Source organism: Panthera onca, chromosome A2 (assembly GCF_046562875.1).
Source record: "Panthera onca isolate mPanOnc1 chromosome A2, mPanOnc1 haplotype 2, whole genome shotgun sequence".
Taxonomy (NCBI): Eukaryota; Metazoa; Chordata; class Mammalia; order Carnivora; family Felidae; genus Panthera; species Panthera onca.
This window is the reverse complement of record NC_138340.1, coordinates 63,013,217-63,040,571: the sequence shown is the minus strand read 5'-3', so window position 1 is coordinate 63,040,571 and position 27,355 is coordinate 63,013,217. Positions and strand designations below refer to the sequence as shown.

The following is a 27,355-nucleotide window of genomic DNA, read 5'->3' as shown; positions in this document are numbered from 1 at the left end:
CAGTGGAGGCACCGCTGGTTCTCCAGGTAGCCGAGGTCTCGTGATGGGAGAGGCGGTCAGGCTCTCCCAGGCTGAGCTGGGCCTCTGTTTGAAGTGTTTTTGCGGACGAGCGTGGGCACACCGACCACGTGTGCGCACAGGCACACACGGGCACAGAATGCGTTGGTGATTGCAAGCACCGGACCACCTGGAGAGCCGCACCACCTTGCACGGGACTCCACCTCTCTCTGCACATGGGACGCTGTCCCCTCCCTCACGGGTCACCGTGAGGAGCAGGGGGAATAGTGCGTGGAACATCTGGGCACAGGCTGTGGCACGTGGAAAAGACATAGGGAGGGCAAGAGCCTTTTTTGCTGTTCAGTGAATGCGGGAGGGCAGTAAAGGTCTTTCGGTTTGTTTGTTTTTGACCATTGTTCCTTTGCCATCTGGCCGGGGAGAACTGGTTTGATCAGTTCCAGACCGTTCCATCTGCTAGTGAGGGGTGGAGGTGCCTGGATGGACACGCAAGGGACTCGCGTCCCCGGAGCCTGCTGGGAGATGTCGAGGGCGCCTGCGTCGGGCACGGTGGTGGGTGATTACTGGCGCTCCAGGCAGGGTGCCGTTGGGTGTTTCCGTCCCGGTCATTGCCTTCCATGTCCCTCCAGGGGAGCGGACTCAAGCCAGTGCGGGATCAGACCTCGACTCTCTCCGGGTGCAGCTGTGGCTCTCGCCAGCACCCGCTGGAGTCCCAGCAGGCGGGTACTCCTCGCAGGGCCAGGGTTCCTGGAAGTACATGGCGGCCTCGGTCCAGGGAGGGCCCCAACAGCCAGCGTGGCTCCTCGGCGTCTGAGGTGCCGCATCCCCGCCTTGCGGTGGCCATGTGCTGCAGGCCTCCGGGGCAGCGCCAGGCTCGGCTTAGGAGGCAGGTGCCAGCCCTCACCTGGCTCACACAGCGGTGGTTTTTGCTGGGCTGTTGCGGTTTCTCATGCTGCAGGAGGGGCCGTGCAGAATAGCTTCTGAAATTGGAGCTGTTTACCGAGCTCACGTGGCCGGACTTCTCTGTGTTTAATTAAAGTGAAGACGGTGGCTGGTTTCTGTAGCAGGTGACCTCAGGTGTCAGGTTGCACACACTGAGGCCAGAGTTGCCACACTGGGTTCTGTTGGCAGCACCTGCGTGTGCGTGCGGGTTACGGGGTGTGTGTGCACGCGTTGGGATGCAGTTCGGTGTGGTTTGTGTAAACTCACAGGTGCAGAGGAAGAGCTGATGGGTGGAGATGGGCACAAGGGCCGAGTGACTGTTGAACACATGCTGCCCATGTCACACTGCCTACCCGTGGCCGTGACGGATTCTCCGAAAGGTACTGGATTGTTTTAGAAAAAGCGCCCACCAAAAGGGACAGCTGGAAGTTTGAGATGGATGAGAGGAGATCCGCTTGAATGATACAGCCTTTATTTTATTGCAGGATTAGCTACCAGAGACACACAGTCAAGCTTTCCACCTGTCAAATAGCGGGAGGGGGCTTTGTATAGCAGGGTTGCTGGAGGTCCTGGGACGGCCCGGCCTCTCTCGCTGGCTCCAGTCCACCGCGGGCTCCGTGCGGCTTTCTTGTCTTCCCCTCAGTACGTGCGGGTCTGTGGTCGGCTGTGGATCATCCCTGCCCACAGACTAGTTCCACGCTGCAGGACGCCTCAGAAGCACAGACGTGGATATGCTCGGCACAGCAGGGTCTTAGCTGAGCGATGCCTCTGTTTTCCGGAAGTCGCGAAATCTAGGATGCGTGTGCACGCACGGCCGTGTCTGGACCCACGGCTGCCGCGCCTGTGCATCTCACACGAGCGTGTTTCACCGGGGCCGCGATGGAATAACTTGCTTCAGGCAGCAGAGTGTTGCGAACGTCCTTGTTCTTTCATGCTCGAATCTTACAGGGAAAAGTCTCAGGAGTCCTGTTGGGTAGTAGTCCAGATCTTTTGTTTTTTTTTTTAAGTTTATTTATTTTGAGAGAGTGCACGAGCCGGGGAGAGACAGAGAGAGAGGGAGAGAATCCCAAGCAGCCTCCACGCTGTCAGCGCAGAGCCTGACGCAGGTCCCAAACCCATGAACCATGAGATCATGATGTGAGCCGAGATCAAGAGTCCGACGCCCACCTGACTGAGCCCCCTGCCCTCACAGGGAACAAGTGATCCTGGATGAAGAGGGGCCTCCCAGCGCAGGCCCCCAGCTGGCATCTGAGATAACAAAGTGATCTGCAGTGAGAAGGAGCACAGAGGAGGCCTCGCCCCTGACCCGGATAGTGCACCTGCCCGGGTGATGACCTGTGTGCCCCCCAGATTCCTGTCCATCTGGAACCCGGGATGTGGCTGAGTTTGCGGACGTGGAGAAGTCAGCCTGAACCCATGTCGTCAAGAGCAGAGCAGGGGATGTGGTTGCAGGCCACAGGAGAGGTCGGGGGATGGCAGCCCCAGGAGCCCCAAGAGGCTGGAAGGAGGTCTCCGAGCGGCTGCCGGCAGCGCAGTGCACGCGCCCTCCACCCCTCGTGTGTTGCCCAGCGCTCCTGGGCTCTCCCTGCTCTTGGCCACAGCCCTGTGCTGGGGCCATCGTGGGGGACAGGTGCACTCTGTGGCTCTGGGCATGGCTGGCCATGACCGTCTGGGCCCTGCTGCGGACCCCACGGACGTTGTGGGCATGCAGAGGAGCAGGGAAGGTGTTTGAAGGAGGAACAGTGGTTCTGAACTTGGGGAATCAGCCTTCCAGAGTTTTCCGGGGGAGGCCAGCCAAGCCCCTGCGTCTGCCGGGGCCTGGACGGGCATTAAGTCGGCCTGAGTGTGCCACGGGCTGGGGGGAGGGGCCCTCTTGCATTGACCTTTGCCCCCAGCCTCCGTCTGCACCTGTTGGCTGAGCCTCCCCCCAGTACCGCCCCGGGGCCATCTCTGCACCTGGCACAGATTTCTCCGGAAACCGAGGCCCCGCCCCTTTCCAACCACAGGCCAGACTTTGGTCCGCACTTTGCTTTGATTTCACTGTTCCCTCCCACACCTAATGTTACATCCGGGCCTTTGGTGTTTTCTAGCTGGCCAGGGAGCATTTGCCTGCATTACCGGGCAAGGCGGCCCCGTGTGCACCTCCCTCGTGGGAACTGCCGGTGGGCGACCAGGAGCCTCGGTTCACAGACCCTTAGAGAAGGAGGGACGGGCCTCCAGGAATTCAGGAGCCCCCCTACCCATGCTGAACCTCACACAATGAGCCCGTGCTGATAAGCAGGGCTGACCTAGATGTTTCTGGTGGCCAGGCGGCAGGTGGCAGGTGGAGGGACACTCAGCAGGGGACACGTTGACCTGGTGTCCGCTTACCTCCAGGGGGGAGCGCAGAGCCTGGCTGATGATTAACACCCACGCTGGCTGCAGGCCGGTCACACCAGCCAAGGCTTGTCTGCGTCTGTTCCCGTCCAGCATGTGACACTGGCGTCCCTCACGTCCACTGCCAGCGGTGTGGGACACACGGGCACGGGCCACTGACTGCGTCGTGGGCTTTGCTGCTTCCGGTGCCCAGCAGCCCTGGCCCTCGGGGCCGACGGGGGCCCCGTTCTTCAGTGAATGAGTGTCCCCACGTCCCCAGGCTGGAATCTGCCACGGAGAAGAAGGTCAGGTTGAGTGGCCTTTCTTTTGCGGCATGGATTCTATAGCAGCCACAGACTCCGAATGTGGGGGGACCCTGGAAGGCAGTGGCTGAGTGGGATTGGGGTGGAAATAGCGGTGTGCCACTTGAAGGAGGGCTGAGCGCTGACTGGTTTAATACCCCGAGTTAGGACCCCGTGAGTGTCGGCAGAGACATCTTTGTGCCATCGTGGCACTTTGTGCCATTAAGTGCCATTGATGGCACTTAAGTGACCAGAGTGCGTTTTTACCTTTGAGAGGGGTAATTACTACCAAAAACGCACACAACAGCATCGCCCCCACCAGAGCCGTGTGGGTCTCTGCGGGAGAGGGACCCTGGCCGCCAGCCTGGGGAGCCCAGCGTTCTGGAACCCGATTCCTCCCTGGGTTCTATGTGACTGGGGTCTCTACCTCCTGTTTCCTTAGCCATAGAAGCGGGTGTCGGGCTGGCTGGGGTGGTGTCCCGGCCGAGCTGGGAACGTCTCTGTTCGGAGAGCCAGGGGCCCGGGACAGGTACCTTCCTGGGGTCACTGCACGCATCCCTGAGGTTTGGGGAGGTCACTCCGTGTGTTTGGGGTGCGTGTGTGGGTGAAGGCCACCAGGCAGCGGGCAGTTCTGGCCTCCCCGCCGGGCTCACTTGTCTCACTCTCCTGGTGCACTTCCCGCGGCTTTTCCTTTGAGTTACTAGGAAACGGTTCCATCAAGAGAAAGGTTTTGTCCCGTTGCAGTCTGAGGCCCGCCTGTGCAGACAGAACAACGAAGATGCCACACGGCTGCTGGGCCCCTACCGGGTTCTGAGAAGCTTCTCCACCGGGCTCACACATTGCTTCCTGGCGGTGGGGACCGGGCACAGCCCCCTCGCCGGCCGTCACCCGCGTGTCCAGCTGCGTGGTGAGGGCGGTGGCCCGTCGCCGGATTGAACGGAGTCTGGATGGCGGACTCCCGAGGACCGGTGCAGACGTGGGGCTGGATCCCTTTGTGAGAGCGGTCAGTGTTGCGACTTGGGGCCGCGATGTCACTTTCTGATCTCGGCAGCAGACTTTACGTAAAAGCCCTTACTAAAGGAAAAAAACAAACAAACCCAAACCTGAAACTTTGTTAGTGGCCTTTGAGGAGTGTTAGGGGGCCAACTCTTCCTGAAAATTGGTAAATAAAGAGAAACAAGCTTTTTTTTTTTTTTTTATTTTTCAGAGAGAAAGAGAAAGGAGAGAGAGAGAGAGAGAGAGAATCCCAGGCAGGCCGGAAATCAAAAGTCAGTTGCTTAACCGACTGAGCCACCCAGGCGCCCTGAGAAACCAGCTTTTAACCTTCTTTTGTTGCACAAGCTGTACCTCAAGGTTAAAAATAGATAAAGAGGGAAAGCTTGGTTTTTTTGTTTTTTTTTCGCAAAGAGGGAAAGTTTTGTTTTAGGAGAAATGCTGGCCAGCAGATGTCCAGAAAGTGACCGAGTTAAAATGTGCCCAGTTGCAATAACTGAGTGGCCCTGACCCTCTGAGACCTCCTGGGTCACAAAAGGAAGCTGCTAGGGTCATGTGCCTCATCGGGGGAAGTCGGCCAGGCACGTGGGCCTGGCAGAAACCAGACCAGAACCACACCGAGCCCAGGCCCATCCGCAGCATACAGGAAGCACGGGGCCAGGCGATACGGAGAAGTTCCCGTCAGGTCAGCAGAATCCAGGGTGGGGAAGTTCTGCTGGGCAGAAAGCACGTGGTCACCTCCAAAAAACTTGCCAGAGGAGGAAGCACCTCTGTTGTTAAGGAAGCGAAGAGACGTTAGATAAACATGGTCAGGCTTTATTTGGAGCTGGATTCCCACAATCTGTAAAAAAAACCAAAAAACAAAAACAAAACTTGTAAGACAGGGAAATGGGAATGTTGATTCATTGTGTGGTGGCATTAAGGAATTATTGTTAGTGTTAGAGGCATTTTGTGGTTGTATTTGAAAAACTCGGGGGTGCCTGGGTGGCTCCGTCGGTTAAGCGTCTGACTCTCGATTTCGGCTCAGGTTCATGATGTCACAGTTCGTGGGTTTGAGCCCTGCGTTGGGCTCTGTGCTGACCGTGTGGAGCCTGCTTGGGATTCTCTCTCTCTGTCTCTCTCTGCCCCTTTCCCCAGCTCATGATCTCTCTAAAATAAAAAACAAAAACCAGCTTCTGAATGCTTACTGAAACATTTACAGAGGAGGTGATGTGATGTGTGGGGCCAGCCTTACAACGGTGCAGGGAGGGGTGCAGGTGGGCGTGGGGGGTGCTCTTGGGGGTGAGCAGGTGGCCCCTGGAACTCAGGAGTCTGGCCGGGATGTGGCTTAAGTGTGAGCACAGAGGTCAGGGCTGGCCCGGACCTCTTCCCCCTTACTGGTAGGAATTGCCCCCCAGTGTTTCTGTTGTCGTGTGTGACCTAATGGCTCAGGTTTGCCCCTGAGTCATCAGTGTGGCATTCCGGACAGATGGACAGATGGGCTGGTGACATCTGGAAAGACGAGTCTGCTTGATGAAGTGTTTCACTGCAAACCTGCTGAGTTCATCAGCACATGACACAGGGTTGATAACTGTTTTCTGAAATGGCAACGTTTGGTTCATTTATGCCTTGTTTAAAGCAATTATTCCTCATAAAGAATAGGGGTCGTTTCAGAGTAGCCGAGGGCGTTCTCATTCTGTTCCCCCAGGAAGACCATCTAGTTCCCTCCCCAGAGGTTAACTTTAATAAGATTTGCTGGTGGAAGAGATGGGGCCAAGGCACGTGCATTGAGTGGGGGGAAGATTTGGACTCAGTGTGACAGAGAAGTTTGGGAAATTCAGAGTTAAAAATGGGCTTGGACGTGATGAGGTAGCGAGCTGTATGTCCTTGGAGGTATTCAAGTAGAGTCTACAGTGGTCCTTCCTAAGGTGATTGGGGTCTGCAACAGTGACAGCAAGGAATGCTTCAGTCGAGCCATCATTGCATTTGGTAACATGATTTTTCACGCAAACCGAGCAGGGCATGGAGTATTCAGGTCTGTGGGCTGCAATGTGTGATCCCACATCGGCAGCCTCATTGTCAAGGTGGGAGATAAGGGACCCGTATTCTCTGCTCCACTACAGCTGAGTGAGCCATTCCGGGGGTGGGGGGAGTCCTCAGATCTTTTTTAACATTTTATTTATTTTGAGAGAGTGAGAGAGATTGTGCGAGTGGGGGAGGGGACAGAGAGAGGGAGAGAGAATCCCAAGCAGGCTCTGCGTCAGAGCCCGGGTGCGATCTCCTGAACCGTGAGTGTAAGGCATCCTCGGTGGAAAGAGACAGGGTCACACGCTTGGAAATACGACTGGACTAGACCGTGGTCGTGATTTGTTCTGTAATGTTGTGACAGATTTACTCTGTGGGGACGTTAGAATGGGGACATTTGGGGCGCCTGGGGGCTCAATCGGTTAAGCATGGGACTCTTGGTTTTGGCTCAGGTCATGATCTCATGGTTTGTGAGTTCCAGCCCTGCATCGGGCTCCATGCTGACAGCACAGAGACTGCTTGGGTCTCTCTCTCTCTCTCTCTCTCTCTCTCTGCCCCTTCCCCCCCCCCCCAAATAAATCAATAAAAAAATGGGAAAGAAATGGGGACATTTTCCCGCTATTTCTTATGTGAGTCCAAGACTCCCCATCTACGCGTTCTCATAGATTCAGCTGTGGTCGAACCGTCTCATTTGCAGATTTTGTGTCTGCAGATTTGCAGCCTTGCTGGAATGAGTTTGTAATCCCGAATCCGCAGTCCCTGCGCGTTTGTGGACACCCACGGACCCACGCAGGACGGGGACCATGGGAGCTGCCCCCCCAGCCTGGCCCCCGCAGCTCAGGGGACCCCGGGAGGTGCTGCGTCAGCTGAACACCTGCCCCCGGCAAGCGATGCTCAGTGCACATGGTCTTGCACGTCGGTGCTCCCTGTTAGTGCTCCCCCAGTTGAAAATGCCCGCCTGCAGTGCTGCGGGGTCTAGCACTCCAGGCCCAGGAGAGCTGTCGGGTGTTCACGCTGACTTTGTAGGACAGCATGATCCGGAATAGCAAGAACTGAATGCACTGATGGGGTAGTGATCAGGGGTCCTCAGACGGCTCCATTGTTAAGTCGTCACCTGCGAACTTCCTGTACCCCTGGCTTGCCTGTCAGCGCAGACCCTAGCCTGCTTTTGCTGCCTCCCTTCGTGCCTGGGGTGGGCAGTTCTCTTGACTTTTTGGGGGTGCTAGGAAAGAGAGAAGTAGACTGTCCGTCCTTGTGCAGAAAGGTTCTCTGGGACCCTGGGTCCCAGCCCTGCCGGGCGTTAAAGATGTGTCTCCCCCTGCCCAGCCTGGGCCTCTGCTCTCTCTGGGGGTAGTGGGGGTGGGAGGGTCCTCAGCTCAGGGGATGCTGTGCTGGCTCGGTAGGACGGAGGTGGCCTCTGGGCTGGGAGGGCACACGGGATGGCGACAGGTGCTTGTGTATCCCGCGCTGTTTGCTTCACACAGTCAGACCTGCCATTTAACACGATCGGGGGTTGTGGGTGGTTGCTGGATCGGAATGTCTGTTGACTTGCGGAATCCTACACTTGAGCACATACTTGCGTCTGAGACAGACAGCCGTCCCCGTCTGGCTCTGTCTCTGTCTGACAGCCTGGGGTTCCCCTGCCCTGAAATTCCCCGTTCGGCCTCCGCAGAGCGTTCGTTGTGAAAGCTTCACCAGACTTACGGGATGGCCTGCCCACACCCGAGCCCTGGCTCTGCCCTGCCCTGCAGCTGCCCTGCGGGCCCGATGGAGGCCAGACACGGACCCCCACCTTCCAGGAGCAGCACGTCTTTGGCTTCTGAGGCTCACATGTGGTCGGTTTGTGCAGTGACGGCAGCCAGTACATCTGGCCAGGGCAGGCTCGGGGGCCGGCACGGTGGGCTCTCGGTCCACCTGCAGGGTGACGGGGGATGTGGTCCAGGATTGAAGAGCCTGGCTCCGGGCGCCCAGCCGGAGGCACTGCGCTGCCCGTGTCCATCTTCCGGAACGGAAGGAATGACCAGCCAGGTAAGGATTACTGAAGGCTAGTAGGGCAGTCTTGGGATGGCTTTATTTAAATTACTTAAAAATGTTTTTATCATTGAAATACAGTTGACAGGGGTGCCTGGGTGGCTCAGTGGGTTAAGCATCTGACTTGGGCTCAGGTCATGATCTTGCGGTCTGTGAGTTCGAGCCCCGCATCGGGCTCTGTGCTGACAGCTCGGAGCCTGGAGCCTGCTTCGGATTCTGTCTCTGTCTCTGTCTCTGTCTCTGTCTCTCTCTGCACCTCCCACCACTCACACTGTGTCTCTCTCTTTCTCAAAAATACATAAACATTAAAAAAAAAAAAGACATAGAGTTGACATGCAAGGTTATATTGATTTCAGGTGTATAGTGTAGTGATGGGACAGTTGTATATGTTACACACAGCGCTGACCATGGTAAGCGTTGGTACCACCTGTCATGATACCACATTATCACAGTACCATTGACTGTATTCCCTATGCTATCCCTGTGACTTGTTCATTCCGTAACCGGAAGCCTGCGTCTCCTCTTTCTCTTCCATCTGGAGCCCATCGGTTTGTTCTCTGTATTTATGGGTCTTTCCTGCTTTCTGTTGGTTCATTTGCTTTGCTTTTTAGATGCCACATAATGAGTGAAGTCATACGGTATTTGTCTTCCTCTGTCTGACTTATTTCCCTTAGCGCAATGCTCTCTAGTTCGATGCACGTTGTTGCAAAGATGTCCCTCTTTTTTATGGCAGAGAAATATTCCATTGTGTGTGTACTACAGTCTCCTGTATCCATTCGTCTATTGATGGACACTCGGGCTGCATCTGTATCTTGGCTGGTGTAAGTAACACTGCAGTAAGCAAAGGGGTGCACACAGCTCTTCCAATCATTGTTTTGCTGTATCCACTAAGAGGAGCATATCCAAAATATATGAAGAACTTAACGCAACTCATCACCGAAATGCCAAATAATTTGATTAAAAAATGGGCAGGGGTCTGAACAGATATTTCGCTAAAGAAGACCTCCTGACGCCAACAGACACATGAAAAGATGCTCAGCATCACTCGTCATCAGGGAGATGCAGATCAAAACCACGATGAGACAGCACCTCACAGCTGTCAGCGTGGCTAAAATGAATGACTCAGGAAACAACAGGTGTTGGCGAGGATGCGGAGAAAGGGGAGCCCTCGTGCACTGCTGGTGGGAATGCAGACTGGTGCAGCCGCCCTGGACAGTCATATGGGGGTTCCCCCGAAAATTAAAAATGGAACTACCATGTGATCCAGTAATTGCACTACTGGGTATTTACTCAAAGAAAATGACTTCATTCATTCGGTTCTTGGAGGGCAAGACAGGGTTCAAGTCTAATCTGCAAACTGCCGTGTGGCTGTCACTATGGCTCCCGCCAAGACTCACCTGCCATTTTCTTGCTTTTTTTGTTTTTTTGTTTTTTTTTGTTTTTTGAGAGAGAGAGAGAGAGAGAGAGAGAGCGAGCATAAGTGAGCAAGGCGCAGAGAGAGAGAGAATCCCAGGAGGGGCAGAGAGAGAGGGGTGATTACCCTGAGGCAGCCGCTAAGGACGCTGAAAAGTTGTAAACCGTAAGGGGCTGATCACAGTGCCACTTGCGAGTGACAAATTTTGGGGCCCAAATGACATTCAGGCACAGAGGAAATTGTGCTCCTGCTTGACCCTGGATGCCATGCAGCTGTTGAAAACTACTTTGTAGGAGAAAATTTGAGGATTATGTTATATCATGTCATATCATATACTATATTGTATCCTATTATATCATATATGTATTGTATATCATGTATATCATATTATATGTTGTATATCCTATCACATTGCATTAATTATATCATATATTATAAACTTACAGGTCCAGCATGTGCTGGACACATGACCTTCCTGAGTACAGAAAAGAGAGAAAAACCATTGTGGGAGGCACAGCTGGTCTAAACGGCCTCACTGGCCCATGAAGCATTCCCAGATCAAAGCCCTGTGTTTAGAGGACACCTCTGAAAATATAATAGTCACCATTTTATCATTTTTTAAAAAAGTTTATTTACTTATTTGGAGAGAGCGAGAGCAGGGAGGGGCAGAGAGAGAGAGGCTCTCAGCACAGAGCAGGGCTTGAACTCATGAACTACGAGGTCACGACCTGAGCTGAATCAAGAGTCGGACACTCAACCAATGGAGCCCCCCAGGCGCCCCGTCCATTTGACTGTTTTTTAAGTGACCCCCATTTAAAAACTTACCATTTTTAAGTTGTGCTTGGCCGAGGTCAAGGTGAGTGTCACATTGTCTGCCTGTGTGGGTAGACTGGGCCTGGGCACCAACCTTGCAGATCTGGGGCTTTCACGGATGAGCCTTGTGCCCTTGGTCAGGTCGGGTTGGGTTGGTGCTGGGGACTTGACTTCCTCACAGGGACAAGAGGGAACAGCATTTCAGTGAGGAATTACGATTGCACACGAAGCTTGCCCAGCAGCTCACGTTCTGTATGTGGTGGGTAGGTTGACCCCATTTTGTGGGTAGGTTTTGTGGGTAGGGGTTGATCCAAGGAGACTACTCTCCTGATGGACCTGTGTTCTCTGGGTTATTGGATGGTGCCACCTTCTCACTCGTCTGACTCTTAGCTGTCGGAGGAGCGATCGGAAAGGAGATCTCATTGCAAAAGCAAGTGCAGGTTAGAAAAGCCAGCAGGTAGTTTTGGGCCAGCTTCCCCGTTTACGGGCTGCTGGGAGCACCCTGGGTGAATGTCCTTCCCCTTTTTGCAGACGAGGATCCCAGTGGACCGGCTCGCCCGGTTGAGCCAAGAGCGTCCTGTCTGTAGAGACCGGGCTGGGTTTTGAGCCCAGCTTTCCCCACCGAAGGCACTTCCCCAGGGTCACTGGGGAAGCAACTGGACGCGACTGGAAGCGAGAGGCGCCCTTTTAGGTGGCAGTGAAGAGCCCAAAACCTTGGGGATGGTTTTTGAAATGGTAACTTGGTAAATGGCAATTTCAGGTGGTCATTTGAAGGAATTTCCCCGGAAATTAGGAAATTAGGAAGTTCCCTGAATATTAGGAAATCTGGTATCTTCACTGGTAGGAACGCATGAAGGGGAATGGAGTTTGAGCTTGGTTTTGGGCAGCGGTTAATTTAGGGACGTTGGATACTGTGATTTGTAAGAAATACAGATTTGGTCTTTGTCCCCATTTCCAGCACAGTGCCCCAAACCCTTGGGGTTTCTTAAGTGGAGGAGCAGATAGGTGGCTGTTACTGTGCTAAGGAGGTAAAGCACCTGAGGGTGGGGACTGGTGGCCAGGGAGACCGCCCACATGGTTACAGGGGCGGAGCTGTCGGCCCCACCCCCTGACCGCGGGAGGAGGGGCTGCAGGGGGACCGCCCACGTGGTTATAGGGGCGGAGCTGTCTGTGCCACACCCTGACCTCGGGAGCCCCACCCCTGACCCCTGGAGGAGGGGCTGCAGGGAGGCCGCCCACGAGGGGTGGAGCTTTCGGCCCCACCCCCTGACCTCGGGAAGAGGGGCTGCAGCGGGACCGCCCACGTGGTTACGGGGGCGGGGCTATCAGTCCTATCCCATGACCACGGGAGGAGGGGCTGCAGGGGGACCGCCCACGGGTCACAGGGGCGGGGCTATCGGCCCCACCCCTTGACCTCGGGAGGAGGGGCTGGCAGGGTGACCGCCCACGTGGTCACAGGGGCGGAGCTGTCGGCCCCACCCCCTGGCCTCGGGAGGAGGGGCTGCAGGTTGGATCAATCACCAATGGCCGATGATTTCATCAATCATGCTCCTGTAATGAAACCCCCATAAAACCCAACAGACAAAAGGTCCCTAGAACCTCCGGGTTGGTGAGCACGTGGAGATGGGGGGACAGCGGGCTCTGGGGCGGCAGGGAGCTCGGTGCCCCCTCCCTAACCATGCCCTGGGCGGCTCTCCCTTTCTTCTGTTCCTGACTTAATGGTTTTACAGTAGACCAGGGATCTAGTGAACCATCAAACCCAGTTTTCTTTTTTTTCTCATCTTCCTGGAGAATTTCTTGTTAAAAATTTAGTAGCAACTAAATGAAAGTGGAGGAATACTGTCGTGTCAGGTGGGTCGTGGCCTGTGGGTCGTGCACTGTGGGTCCTGTGGGTGTGGCTTGCCCACACCACGGCTCTGGTCCTTGGACCCCCTTCCGTCCCCCTCCTCAGCCATGGGACCAGGTCCTGTGGGCGCCCACCCTTTTCTCAGGTCCTCTGGGTCGCCCTGGCCCCAGCAGCCCTTGCGCTCTTTCCCCTGCTCCTGGCGTCCGTGGCGGCCTAGGTGGTGAGATTACAACACTGATAAAGCTGATGGTATGGGCGCTTACCGCCTGCCAGGCACAGTGCTGAGCTCTCTCTCTGGGCGGGGTCTCATCTGACGGCTCCATGCTTAGGCAGTGTTCAGTGACCGGCCCCAGAGGGCAAGTGGGGAAACCGAGGCTTCCAGTGGTCACCCGATGCCATCACTGTCCTCACAGGAGGGGGACGCACGCTTGGCACCAGCTAGAGCAACTCCTATCCCCACAGCTGGTGGCACTGGGTTCCCACCCGCACCGTCTGTGGTCAGGTCCGCCCCCTTTGGTGAACCTTACTGACGCTGGCAGCAAGGGGTTCTGAAAACCCCTTCAGAACACATCTAGGACCCTGTTTGTCACCCCTTTTCAGAGACCTCTGCAGGACTTCTCCTGACCCGGGAAATGCTCTGACTGGGTTCAGGCACCAGAAACCCTGACCTCAGGGCCCCTTGTCGCCTCGTCCCCGTGTGGTCTGGGCCCCTCCCTGGGGCTCCTCTGGCCTTCTCCAGGGCGGTCTCCCGAAGGTCCCCTCTCCCCATTTCTGTAGCTGGGCGGTGCTCCTGTCCCTAGGCCCATCAGTGACCATCGTCACCTATGCTCTTGCTGCTTTCCGGCGCTTGTGGGACTGTCATCCAGCCTCTCTGGGGATCGCTCGGTTCGTCACGTGGGCACAGTGCCAGGATCCCGAGTGGTGCAGCCCGGGAGGCCCCAGCCCGGGTGGATGGTGCATTTTAATGGAGCGTGTTTCTGGTGCTGGCAGGGAGGACGCTCACTGGGCTGTCTTAGGCGTGCATGAGGACAGATGGGGCCACAGGAAGTGGTCCACCTGCCGGTGGTCAAGGGCACCGGGATGGCCATCCCAGAAACCTGATGATTCATAAGTGACCAAAGCCGAGGTCTGCTGTGCCCTTCTCAGGGCAGGGACGGCATGTCCTGGACTCCACTGTCGGCTGTCTCTGTTCAGCAGGCTCGGTGGGCACCCCAGGCCGCCTTCCCTCGGGGACCGCTGGGGGCGGGGTGGAGGGCCTACCTCTTGGTCCACATTTGTCAGCGTCTGAGGGTCTCTGTGGCATCATCCAGGCTGCCCTTGGTGGACCTCGGGGTCAGATGGGGACACAGCCCTGCCAGGCACACCTGGAGCAGACTCGGGTCCCTGCCGCTAAAGCTTCCAACTGCAGAATGAATGACGGGACCCTCCTGCCTTTGGAAGAGCGTGGCCGGCGTGGCTCCTGGACCGTGGAGGATCACTCCGTGTGCTGGCTCACTTCCCTAGCTGTTGCTGCCTCAGTTGAAAATGCTCCTGCTGGGAATTTGAGGGTATTTTTGAGAGAGCTGGATCCCTGGCTTGGCATGTCCTCTGTCACCACGCGGTAAGGGATAAATGCCTGACCCATGCCCACACTCGGCCCGTCTGGGCTGGTCCCCCACCAGGAAGCAGGCGCCTCCCTGTCCCATCCCTCACTTGTACGACACAGGAGGTGGCCTATAGCCTTCTCTCCCCTTACAGGGCCGGTGATGGTGCAGCGTGCTGATGTCCGCCATGCGCAGCCTGGGGACCGCGTGTCCCTCCGGCCTCTCCCGTCCTCACAACCAGGGTGGGACACCTCTCTTGTCAACCTGGTTCACAGAGGTGGGAGCCGGAGCTCCCAAGAGTGAGAGATGCTGTCTGTTCCCAGGTCGGCTGACCTGACAGGTGAAGGGGCGGCTGTCTGTCCCCACGCTTGCTCTCAGGAAGGCCTGCCAGCCTGCAGGAGCCAAGCCACCTGAGGCAGACCCCGGCCTGTGGGCTCCAGGCCTGCCACGCATCTGGCTGGAAGGAGACCCGTGTGGACCCGGTGCCCCCCGGCCCTCATGCCAGGGACAGGGCCGGGAGGGGCCCAGCGGACCCACCACACTCTCCCGTGGTCCTCTTTATAGGGAGAGATGTTCTCATTATGAGATAATGGATCAGAATAAAAGAAATGTGCGTGAGAGACGGAATTACAAACGAGCCCGCTTGGATCTCCCTCTGAATGTAGGGGATGAGCCTGACCATTTGGAAACAAAATCAGGCTGACGGTTGCCAGCGTAGACCTGGCCGTGGGGTCTGTGCTCTGCTCCGGGTCCTCCTCTCCCACATCTGAGTGACGACCGGCCCAGTTCGATCCAGGCGCAGACAGCCTGGGTGCCTGAAAAGTCGCTGTAGTCCCACTGTCTGATGTATATCCAGCCCCCTCTCTCTGTTTTGGTCTCCGGGAGACTTGGAGCCCGAGGGGCACGTGTTAGGAGAGACCCCGCTTCTTCTCTCTGGTCTGGCTATGCACTCAGACGCTGTGTTTGTGTTCACGTTGTGGTTTTGTGTGCACGTAAGGGACAGAGAGAGGAGGGCAGGCACCAGGCACCTGTGGAGCGCGGGATGCAGGCCCGAGACCTGCCCACCCAGGAATGTGCAGTAGGCTGCTCTGGGGGTGAGGGTGGGGGTAGGGCTTTGGACACCGAAGACCTCTCACTGTGCCCTCATTTCCACCCCCCCACCCCCCGGAAGCCAGGTTGCCGTCAGGGATGCAGCCCCTGCCCAGTGAGCCTGTCCTGCTCCCCTGGGTCCTGCAGGGCCCTGGCTGGGCGCATGCTGCTGGTGCCCGGCGTGCAGGCATGCGTGCTGCTGCTGTGGGCTGGGCCTGCCTGCGGCTCCGGCACCGCTGCCCTTGAGACTTCCCCAGCCACGGCGGGGCGGGCGCTGTCCCACCTGCTCCCTGTGAGGCCAGGGGCAGGGAGAAGGCGCGGGACTTGAAGCTGGGAAGGAGCCAGGCGGTGAGAGGGGCCTGCTTCTGAAGGTGAAGCCCTGGCCCTGGGGCCCCTCAGCAGCGCCGTGAGTTCTGCTCCCGGAGGGATCTGTGGGGCCGCGTGTACTTGGCAGTGGCTTTCTCCCTGGTGCCCCTGCTCTGTTTGCTCACGTCCTTGCTCTGCTGCGAGGGGGCAGTAAAAGTTCCATGTAGCGCCAGGTCTGACGCTTCTCCCGCCGGCGGCTTCCTGGGCTGCCCCTTCTGGGGACCCCCTTCCTCCTTGCCCTTTGCTTTCACGGGCGCCTTCCTTCCATATGGTGCAGCCTACTTCCCGCCGAGTGCTGAGTGCTTGGTGCAGACTTGGCTCAGAGAGAACCTCCCTCGGAGCGACACCGTGCTGCTCCTAGAGGAGCTGGGGCGGGGGGAGGGGGGGGGTGGGGAGCAGAGTGACGTTCTTTTAATTTCCTAACTCGAGCCTGCTATGTTTTTCTTGGACACTCACTGCTGCTCGTGTTTAAGTGCGGTAAGAAAGACGTTCAAGCTGGGCGCTCCTGGTAATGACTTTGTTTCTGGCCTTCTTGTGGAAGGGAGGGAGAAGTGGCTGTCTGGCTGGCTGGCTGGCTGGGTTTGGGAAGGTCTCGATTCTCCCACTGCACGCTGGTGAGAGGGTCTCGCCAGGCACTGCGGTCCATATGGGCTTTTGGCGGAGGCTGGCTTTCGGGGCCAGCCCCCGCCTGGCGCCCCATACGGCAACTGGGTGCACAGCTGGTGTTGTTAGCTCTGTCCACATGCTTCCTCACCCAATGCTGCTGACACCTCTGCTTTCCAGGTGTGGAAACTGAGTCACAGAAGGTTGAGTAAATTCCCAAGGTTGGACAGCCCGGGAAGCAGCCGGGAAGTGCTTGACTGCTGCATCCTGCCGCTGGGCAGCGAGTGAACGAATCCGTGCCTTCGGATTTGTCCAGTGGACGTGGCTAGTCATTGCCTTTGCAAAAGGTTTTCATTTTTTTTCCCCATTTGCCTTGTGCGGTGTGCTTCCGCTGGTCTGTGGACTGTGCTTTCTTCCTGCGCGCGCGGCTGGCCTGCTCCCTGCCCCTGGCCCCGGAGCCCTGCTTCCTTGTGAATCTGGCTTCGGTTACGCAACTGTCCTTTTTGTTCCTTTTTACGGAACTGTTAGTGGCTGTGGGTTTCAGGGCCGTCTGAGCGGCTGGGAGCAGCGCACAGGCCCCGTGGCTCCCTGCGGTCCACACCTGGCTGGGACCCCTGCTGCAGAGGGTCTCTGCTCGTCACCCTGAAGCCCGAGAGGGTGAGGGGAGGTGGGCAGCAGGGGCACAGCCTTCAGTCTCTGAGCAGGAGCTAGGGTGAGCTCCCACCTGCGCCAGAACCCCCCACCCCCCGTTCCGGGTTCTTGCCTCGTGTCGCCTTGTGGCTGTGCAAGGGACAGTTTCTTTCCAGGTATCCCCCAGAGTCATCGGTTCCCTCTGTTGTGACCTCACCAAGGCGGACACACTTCCTACCTTTCATTCTGTTGCTCTTTTAGGGGCCGGGTGTTCAGGCCGCTCGGTGCATTGACTTTATTATCCTACGAATAAACATGATAGGCATTTAGGACCGAAATGTAGAGCGGTATCCCCGTGCCTCTAACATGGCCAGATCATCCCTTGGATGTGTGGAGGTTAGCGGTGGGCTTATTCCCTCCTGTATCCCGCAAACTGTGTGCTCTGCCAGCTGCTGGGGTAGGATGTGGTCCCCAGGTGGAAGGTGGGAGCCACTGCCTCTGCGGGTCTTTACCTGGGGTGGCGGAGGAGGGTGCACAGCATGGGCGAGAATTCATGTGGCGAGTTATTTCTGTGCAGTGGAGGGCTGTGCCATCATGGCACATACAAACAGGGCCAGGGATCGGGGCCGCTTTGCTGGGGAGGTGACATCTGAGCTGAGAGGTCTAGGATTAAAAGGAGCTAACCTGGTGAGGCTTGCCTAAGTGGGTGAAGAGCATTCCAGACCTGCAGGGCATACGCAAAGGTCCTGAGGCAGGAAGGGTGGAGTGTGCTGGGAAAACTGGAAGAGAAGGGCCATGGGGCAGGGGTGGAGAGAGGGAGGTGCCTGCCCTTGGCTCACAGCAGTGGGATGTGGGGACACAGCACCAGCATTAGCCCTACAGATGGGCTGTGAGTTCTGCTCCTCAGGCTCCCGTCCACCTGGGGTGTCCCTGCCAGCCCACCGCGTTGGGGACAGGCCCTCCTTGCTGACATGGGGGCACCATCCACCTCGTGAGTCTCATTAGGCAGGTCTTCTCCATCTTCCTGGTTTCCCAGACAACACGCAGAAATCATAGATGCTAAGGGTGCATCGTGCCGGGCCTGCTGTGGCGCCACAGCACCCCTGCAGAGAGGTTGCTGGATGTAGGAGCCCATTTTACAGATGAGGGCCCTCATCTGCAGGAGGTCCTGTGGTTCTGGGACAGCCTGGGTGGCTACCCTGGCCAGGTGCCTGCTGGCCGTCCCCACACGGCTGGTCACAGCCACCGGGAGGGGGTGGCGTTGTCCAGCCCTGGCCTTCTGCTTAATTGCCAGGTGACGTGTGTCGGGGGCACGCTGTCTGCGTCCTCCCTCTGTTTTCCGGCTGGGTGTTAGGTGTCCTCACTGCCCTCCCCGCCCCCAAGCTGGGTCCTTCTGGAAGCCCTTGGCAGCGGCGGGCGTGGGGGGGGGGGGGCGGCTCCGTGCTCTGTGGCCAGGAGTCCTTGGTATAGACTCACCCCTGCATTAGGTTTGTCCAGCGTCCCTCCTCGAAGCCATGAGCGAGTCCTCTGCTGCTGGGACGTGATTGTTGGAAATCCAACCTGTCGGTTCAGACCCAGAGTGTCCTGTCTTCTGGCCTGGACGCCAGTCACTTGAGGTGGGAGAGCAGGGCCCTGTGGGTCCTACGGGACTTTGTGCATCTAACAGTCAGGTCTTTGGGGTGTCTGTCTCGTGCCACGTGTGGACTGTACTTTTCGTCTGAAAAAGTAGGAGACAACGTGTGCTTGTAGTACCAGGCTCTGCGCTGAGGGTTCACATTTGGGGTGCTGCAGGGTGTGTGAATGGGCAGAGTCTTGAGGGTTGGCCTGGTCTGGTTCTGATGCTGCCCACGCTGACTTTGGGGTGTCCCACAGCTGCAGACCCTGCGGTACCCAGGGAGGGGGGAAGGTTCCTGCCAGCCTGCTGATCAGATCCCAGACGAGACCAGTGATCAGGCCCCACAGCTGACGGGGCTCGGGGTCCTGCTTGGAACCCCAGCTTTCCCTCCACGGGCCATCTGCTTAGAAAGGGGCCAGGTTACTAGTGGCAAAGCCTTTGTCTCACAGACATATTTGGGCCATTGTCACCCAAATTTGGGCCAGTTTTCTAGTGCTTCCCACTGGTCATGGGAATGGTTCCCTATAAGACTGGGTGCTGGGGGGCGGGTCCAGTGGGACAGGGCGGGCGTGCGGGGGGGGGGAGGGGAGGGCAGGGTCATGTAGGAGGAGCCACTGAGAGCGGGGTCCTATAGGAGGGGGCACGGGGGGGGAGGGGTCTTGTAGGAGGGGCCGCCGGGGGGGGGGGTCCTGTAGGAGGGGACACTGGAGCGTGGGGTTGGGGTCCTGTAGGGCCGGCGCTGCAGGATCCCTATATGGACAGCAGGTGTTTCCTGCAAGTCCTGTTTGGGCCCTAGCCCCCAGGTGAAGTGGGGACTGGAACCCCTGTTCTAGAAAGACGAGGAGGGTGGCTGAGGCCGGAGCAGGTGAAGGACCTTTCCAGGTTTGCAGGGTGCAGAGTGACAGCACAAAGGCGGTCTCACGGGCAACCGTGTCTCCTGACAAGGCCTGGACCAGCTTCTCCCAAGAAAAGCCATGCAGCCCTGCCTTCCGCCCTGGGGTAACCCACTCGGAGCAAGCATGGGCTCTGTCTGCCTCTCTTAAAAAAGACAGTTGTGTCTGCGTCCAGATCTCACGGGGGATCGGTGTCCCTCCTGCAAGATGGGTCTGGGGGTTTATATCCCACAGCTACAGAGTTGCTACTTCTGAGCGCGTTTCAAACATAGAAGTAACACCAGTAGCAAAAGAAATGAGGATCGATTATTGCAAAAGTGTGTTGGGCAAGAGAGTCCCTCTGGGCAGATGCAGCGATCGAGTGGTTACCTGCTGGAGCACCCGCCTGGCTGCTGGCCAGAGTCCTGGGCTCCGGGGCTGCGTTCTCTCTGCCTTCCAAGTGCTGGACCCAAAGCGACTGCTGGCCAGGGAGGCCAGTGACTTGGTCGGGGTCCCAGGACTGCTTAGGGGCCCAGCACATGCGCTGCCTGGCCCTCACCGGAAACAGTGCCTTTGGGGCAGCGTGGGCTTGCGCTTCCCCTGTTGCAGGTGTAACCTTTGCCACGGATTCCACCGGTGCCCCTCCCCTCCGTCTCCCGCTGGGTTTCTTCGTGCCTTTAGAAGTTGCGGGCTGTGATAAGCGGGTGCCAGATCGACAGGGGTGAAGGAGGCGGGGCTGGGCAGAGGCAGGTGGGGACCAGGAGCCAGCTCGGGAATCATCTGTGTTATTTATCTCTGTCGCTCTGGTCAGTAATGATAAGAGTGGCTGGCGGTGTCCTCAGAAGGCTTCCTGGAAAGGTGGGTGGGCAGCGTCTTCCTGCCAAGCACCGCGAGCAAAGCGCAGCCCCGGGGGCCTGGGGTCTTCCCGCAGAGAGGTTTTCTCCCACTTCCTGTATGGGGTTAGGATGCAGGGTTCTGGTGCACAAGGGACCTTCCTCTTTGGTAGATTTCCAGGAAGCTGGTTTCTGGGTCATTCCTCAGCCGTGAAATGCGCTGTGATGTTTGAAGGGGGGGCTCGGCTTTTGAACCCCACGAGCAGATTGGTTCTTTGCTCTCCAGCACAGACGCACAGAGACTGCATACCCGAGGGTACCTTCTGGCCAGTGACGTGTTTTGGGAAGTCTTGCCCCTTCTGTAGTCTCCTAGCTGCTACACAGCAGAGCGGGCAGCCAAGGGGCTACCATCTCTGTGTGTCCGGGGTCCCATCAGCCACATGTCATCCGCTTGGCTCCAAATGTAGCCTCTGAGGGAGGGAGTCCGGTGCGCGTGGAGTCTCAGAGGCTGGCTTCCAGAGGTGGCTTGGTCCCGGCCGCTCTGTCCTCTGCGGTGGGGGCTGGGCTCGCTCTCCCGACCTCCTTGATGCTGGCCTGGCCCCGGGGTCGGGCTCGGCAGCACGGGCCGTGGGCCACCAGGGCCAGGGGATCGAAAGAGCCCTGGGTTTAGTGTCAGAAGTTGCTATCACATCTTCACTGTGCGATTCTAGACACAACACGGTCTTTCTGGATGCTGTTTCCCAGGCTGCCTATGGGGGTTCCCGCCGGGAGCCAGGTGGCCCACCAGGTGTGGTGAGCTTTCTGACCGCAGTCCACTGTGGCCTGTCACAGGATGCTGCTGGTGGAACAGGGGGCCACGTGGTCAGAGGACCCGGACCCCGTCCCCTCAGGCAGAGGGCCAGAAACAGGGTCCCAAGCTGGCCTTGTATCTGTCCTAGGGACCCCTCCTGCTGCTCTTCCCCTCCATGCACCTGTTCTGGCCACGCTCGTCTCCTCACTGTCCCCAAGATGCAGAATAGAGCTACTTCATGGTCAGTCACCAGTTGTGCTCTTCCTGGGACACATTCTCTTGAGGTGACCCCCTCACTGCAGGGACCCCCCGCCCCTCCACGCTGACCTGCGGCTCTGCCCACCTCCCCGTGCACCTGAGGGGTGGGGGAGGCCTCACCACCGGGCTGGGGGGAGGGGGTGCAGGCGGTGAGCGGTGGTTCTGGCCTGTCATCCGGTTAGGTGATGTGTGGGCTGGAAAGCATGAAGGGCCTTGCCCTCAAGGAATGTGTGCTTTCTCTACAAACTTACACGCGTGGATCTTGTCTGGTTTTCAGTCCGTGCACATTACTTCAGTCTAAACTGGTGTTGGGCACCGTGGGGCGGCTGCAGGTGGGGCTAGGGGTAGGGGCAGGCGGCCCGGCCTTCCGATCGCATTGTGTGTGTGTGTGTGTGTGTGTGTGTGTGCACGTGTGTGTTTAGCGACCCGCCTTTCACGTATGTGTCTACGCATCGTGTGTATGCACCTGTCGTGTGTCTGCCCTGGATCTATCTGCCATCCATCCGTGCCAGGGGATGCAGGTGGGGATTCCCCGGGCTGGGGGCTGGCTGGGACCCCTCTGGGAAGTGCTGGGCCTCAAGGCTGCTTTGGGGAGAGTGGGCCCAGCCCCCTGACCTCCTGGGAGCCACTGTCCACGCTGCTCAGAGTCCCAGGCACCGAGGGAGCTGGCTCAGTCCCGGACTCGTCTGTAAGGCGGGACCCGTACGAGAGGCACCCGTCCGCCAGGGATAGCCAGCGGGCAGCCTCCCTGGGCACTCTGTGCTTCCTGCGCCACACGCTCCCAGCATCACCGCACACTCCATCCGCGGAGCGGGGCCAGGACACGCGGCAGGCTCCGGGAAGGGGCCGCCTAGTCCTGGGAAGGGCGCTCGGAACACCATGCTGGGCTTACGGCTCTCCCGCCTCTGCCATCTTTGGCAATGCCTTGCACACCTCTTTGAGCCTCGGTTTCCCCACTTTTGAAATGTGGGAGGTAATTCCTACTCACAAAGAAGTTGCTGGGCGTGTCTCCTGAGATCGTGTCTACGAGGCCTTTGTGGATCACGTTAACACACGCACACACGGAAGGGTCTTGCAAATTGTAAAGTCATCACACCTGAGGCTTTTTCCCTGCAGGATGGGCTTTTTATTTTTATTTATTTATTTATTTATTTATTTTTAAAAATTTTTTAACGTTTATTTATTTATTTATTTATTTATTTATTTATTTTTTATTTTTGAGACAGAGACAGAGCATGAACGGGGGAGGGGCAGAGAGAGAGGGAGACACAGAATTGGAAGCAGGCTCCAGGCTCTGAGCCATCAGCCCAGAGCCCGACGCGGGGCTCGAACTCAGGGACCGAGAGATCGTGACCTGAGCTGAAGTCGGACGCCCAACCGACTGAGCCACCCAGGCGCCCCAGGATGGGCTTTTTTAAAAAATGGTAGATGTTGGGGCGCCTGGGTGACTCAGTGGGTTAAGTGTCCAACTCTTGATTTTGGTTCAGGTCATGATCTCAAGGTTCATGAAATCGAGCCTCACGTCAGGTTCTGTGCTGATGGTGTGGAGCCTGCTTGGGATTTTCCCTCTCTCTCTCTCTCTCTCTCTCTCTCTCTCTCTCTCCCTCCCTCTCTCCCTCCCTCTCCCTCTCCCTCTCCCTCTCCCTCTCCCTCTCCCTCTCCCTCTCTCTCTTTCTCTCTCTGTCTTTCAAAATAAATGAACAAACCTTAAAAAGCAAATAGTAGAAGCAATAGAGAATTATCAGGCTTTGTTTTGTTCGAGTCAGTCTTATGATAATGGTAGGGATCTAGTGAGCGTTGGTCGAACACCTCCTGTATACAGGGGACAGGCATTTACAGGTGCCGTGGGTGGGTTTGTCCTGCTGGGGGTTCGTGGACCATGTGGCTGGGGGTCTGCAGTCATAGGGCCCTGACGTGCTGGAGACCCTCCCTGGCCGTAAGAGGCGCCAGCAGTCACCGTGTTTGACTTCCCGCTTAATGACTAAATCACAGAACGGTGGCCGTCCTTCCTTCTCTGTGGGCTGGTGGCTGTGGACCGCGTGGGACTGACCTGTGCTTTGTCGTTTGCAGGCTCCGGGGGGCTCTGCACCATCTGCTGCTGTCTGCCGTGCCGGGCCGTCCAGGTAAGCGTCCAGAACCTGGTGTCCCTGCCTCAGGCCAGACACGACAGGAAGCCTGAGTGTGGTCTTCCTGGAGTCTGTGGTCATGTTCCCAGGTGATGTGTGTCTGTGGTCGTGTTCCAAGGTGTAGAAAGCTCTTTTTTTTTTTTTTTCCCCTGGATGCACCTTCCCAGCATTGAAGCCCAGATTGTGGGAATGTGATTGTTTCCATGCACAGCCCTGGCTTCTTTGTGCAGGTGAACTTGGGGGGAGTTCCAGAGTCGAGCCCAGCAGGTGCACCAAGCTCTGTCTGCCTGAGTCCGGGCAGGGCCTGCTGGGACGGCCACGGCCAGCGCTCCACGTGGGGCAGTCTCTCAGGAGCTGTGGTTGGTGGATAAGACACGTTATTACTTTTTATATCAGTGTTTAAAAACCTGATTTATTTTGTTTTGTTTTATTTTATTTTATTTTATTTTATTTTATTTGGGGGTTGGGGAGGGGGCAGAGGCACAGGGAGAGAGAGAGAATCTTTTAATGTTTATTTATTTATTTATTTTGAGAGAGAGAGAGAGAGTGAGTCAGAGTGTGAGCGGCAGAGGGGCAGAGAGAGAGGGAGACATAGAATCTGAAGCAGGCTGCAGGCTCTGAGCCATCAGCACAGAGCCCAATGCAGGGCTCGAACGTACGGACCGTGAGATCATGACCTGAGCCGAAGTCGGACACTCAACCGACTGAGCCCCCCAGGCGCCCCAGAGAGAGAGAGAGAGAGAGAGAGAGAGAGAGAGAGAGAGAATCTTAAGCGGGCTCCATCCTCAGTGCAGAGCCTGACATGGGGTTTGACCTAGCGACCCTGGGATCGTGACCTGAGATGAAATCAAGACTCAGATGCTCAAATGACTGAGCCACCCACCTGCCCCAAAACCTGATTTAATTTTTAAAAGTCATCAAAACTCTTTTGCAGCCATATGTGCATAAGGCAGAGAAAAAACATCTTGGTGATGTTTTGCATCCTGATTTGAATAAATCAACTTGAATGACTAAGTTTATGATACTGGATCTGATGATGTTCCTTCCAGCGGGTATAATAACAGCACCGTAGGTATTCCTAGGAAGCGTCTGTCTTCCAGAAGGAAATACTAAAATGTTTATAAACGAGGTGGTAACAATGTCTGGGATTTCTTCACTGCGGCCAGAGTGGTGGACGAGGGGGTGTGAGCAGAAACGTGTGTTAATGTCGAAGTGAGATGGTGGGTCCGTAGCGGTTGGTTAAACTTTTGTAGGTTTTTGAATTTTCCAAAATTAGGAGAGAAACACCTATAAAAGGGGCAGTCGATAAACAGGTGGCAGCCACAAAGGTTCAAAGCTCCTGGTAGCGATGGCTGTGGACCAAAACCACCTTTCTGTGACCGTCCTGTGTCCCTTTGTGGGTTTTCTGTGGGTCTTACCGTGCTGGGGTTGACCCAACACCTCATCCCCGGCCACCGTCAGCCCTGGGGGCCTGCCCTGCCATGAGGATGAGGAGGGAGGGCTCTCGGGACATGATCCCCACGGTGCCGTCCCAGCCTCAGCAGCCCTCCCCTCTGTAGGCCCCGTTGTGGTCGGTGGTCCTGCCTCCGCACCCCTGCCCTCCCACCCCCAATTCCCCAGGAGCCTGCACACAGCAGCCCTGCTGGTAGAGCCGGCCGCCCCTGTGGCCGAGGGGAGGCACCTGTAGGGTGGCCGCCCATACTCCTTCCCAGCGTGTCCCCTCCACGGCCCCTACACCTGTCTCCAGGTGGGGCGGGAAGACCTAAGGACCCTCCACGGGGCCTCTGCTCCCGCTGCCCTGACCCCCAGGAGTGAGGACCAGGCTCCTCCCTCCAGAGTCCGTCCCCTGGGGGTCCCCTGGGGGTCTCCCTCTGCCGCAGGGCAGGGGCTCCTATGATGCAAACACACTCGGAATAGACACACAGCCCCCCAGGGGGCTGCCGCCGGGGCTCCCCTGTGAGCAGCCACTGTGGGCACCTCCACGTCCTGACCGGCCCCTTCTCCTAGGCCCGCGGTGCTGAGCCCCGCCATGGAGGACGGCCGCGAGCTGGACCTCACCTACATCACTGAGCGCATCATCGCGGTGTCCTTCCCCGCCAGCTGCTCTGAGGAGTCCTACCTGCACAACCTGCAGGAGGTGACGCGCATGCTAAGGTCCAAACACGGGGACAACTACCTGGTGAGTGGGGGGACACCGAGTGCGGGGATGGTGGGGGGGGGACACTGAGCCTGGGGAGGGTGGGGGGGGACACCGAGTGTGGGGATGGTGGGGGGGGGGACACTGAGCCTGGGGATGGTGGGGGGGGACACTGAGCCTGGGGAGGGTGGGGGGGGACACCGAGTGTGGGGATGGTGGGGGGGGGGGACACTGAGCCTGGGGAGGGTGGGAGGGGACACCGAGCCTGGGGACGATGTGGGGGGGGACACTGAGCGCAGGGATGGTGCAGGGAGGGGGCACTGAGCGCGGGGAGAATAGGAGAGGGGACAATGAGTGCAGGGACGGTGTGGGGGAACACTGGGCACTGCGACTGGGAAGACACTGAGTTTCCTGAAATGTGAAGAAACCACTGAGAGTCTTGGGGTGGCCACTGAGCCTGTGGGGTGGCCATGGTCCCTCACTCTGTGCCTGGCTTCATGGAGATGCCCTGGGGCTCCCTCCCACTGGGGCTTTTGTTCCACGTGCCACCTGCTGTGGCGTGAGGTCACGAGTGTCCCCGGGGAAGTGCAGCTGTCCCCTGCCCACGGCTGCTGCCCCTGAGTGCGCGGTGGGCAGCCGTCCTGGTGCACTGGGCGCTCAGCGTCAGGAGGGGGCCGCCAGCCCCTGTGGGGTCGGCGTCCCTGCATCACGGCTGAGCCTCTCCCCGCTGCCGACAGCCGGGAATGCGTGTGACGTTGTGGAGGGGGAGAGTCCCCGCTTGGGGGTAAGCGCGGCCAGCGTCTCCCGTGTCCCCTGGCTTGCCCTGTGTGTTCGCGCCGTGGCAGCCCCAGGGGAGCGGCCCCGTGTGATCTTGGGTTAAATTACAACCCCTCACGCCTCCGCTGCACCTGCCCCGACGCTGTTCTTATCTCCATCCAAGCAGCTAATCTTCGCTCTAAACGACAAGGCCGTTATTGTCCCCTTATCGGTCTCAGATGACTAATCGGCTGCCTGCTGCCTGCGAACGAGGCAGGGCGAGCGGAGGTGACCCCGCTTCGCTTCCCACAGGTTGTGTCGGCCCGGAGCTGAGTGGTCAGGGTCGGGCTGGAGCCGCGCCGTCCTGGCTCCTGGGTCCCTCGGATGCCAGTCCTTGGCGCGATGACCTGGCTGCGGGCAGGGGAAAGCCTGTCCTAGCCGAGAGCATCACACTCTTGTCCCATCACACTCTTGTCCCAGGGGCTTCCTTTCTCCCCAAGGCCCTGCAGGAACTGTCTGCCCCGTCCTGATGCCTGGCCCAGGGGTCAGCGCACGGCTGGTCCCCTGCAGGTGTCCTCTGAGACCCGGGAGGGCCCTGGACCCTGGACACGCAGCTGTAGGGCCAGAGCCTACCCCTGGCCCCCGCCAACAGTGAGGGCAGCGGTCCCTGCCTTGTTTTGGGACAAGGACCCTTAGGACCCTTTGGAAATGTCTGAAGAAAGACCCGTGTGCGTGTCTGGTACAGATCTGAGTTAAGAATCCTGGGTGGGCTCATCTCTTCCCCATCTACACCTGCATCCTCTGATGGACGTGCAGCCAGTATAACTAACTGAACCCGCGAGGCTGCCCAGGGTGACAGGTCTTATCAGGCAGGAGGGCTCGGGGCTCTGAGGAAAGCGGGTGGCGAACCGCACCAGCCGGACAGGCCCCTGCGCTCAGCTGTCCTCTGTTCCTACCTTTTATCATCCTCGGTACCTTGAAG

At 57.8% G+C, this 27,355-nt stretch overlaps 1 protein-coding gene across 11 annotated transcripts in view; it reads left to right on the top strand.

Annotated features, from left to right (window-relative positions):
- The window catches only part of TNS3 (tensin 3), a 217,308-nt gene that overhangs the window by 71,536 nt on the left and 118,417 nt on the right, over window positions 1-27,355 (top strand). For 3 of the 11 annotated variants that reach the window (XM_078442617.2, XM_078442616.2, XM_078442620.2), the window contains 2 exons: window positions 23,425-23,477; window positions 25,488-25,659. In XM_078442617.2, coding sequence (XP_078298743.1) covers window positions 23,425-23,477; window positions 25,488-25,659 — 225 coding nt within the window. Of the gene's footprint in view, window positions 1-8,312; window positions 8,640-9,375; window positions 9,464-15,639; window positions 15,794-16,173; window positions 16,262-16,536; window positions 16,704-23,424; window positions 23,478-25,487; window positions 25,660-27,355 lie in introns of those variants that run through there. The other 8 variants (XM_078442623.2, XM_078442622.2, XM_078442619.2 and 5 more) reach the window with 8 other exon arrangements.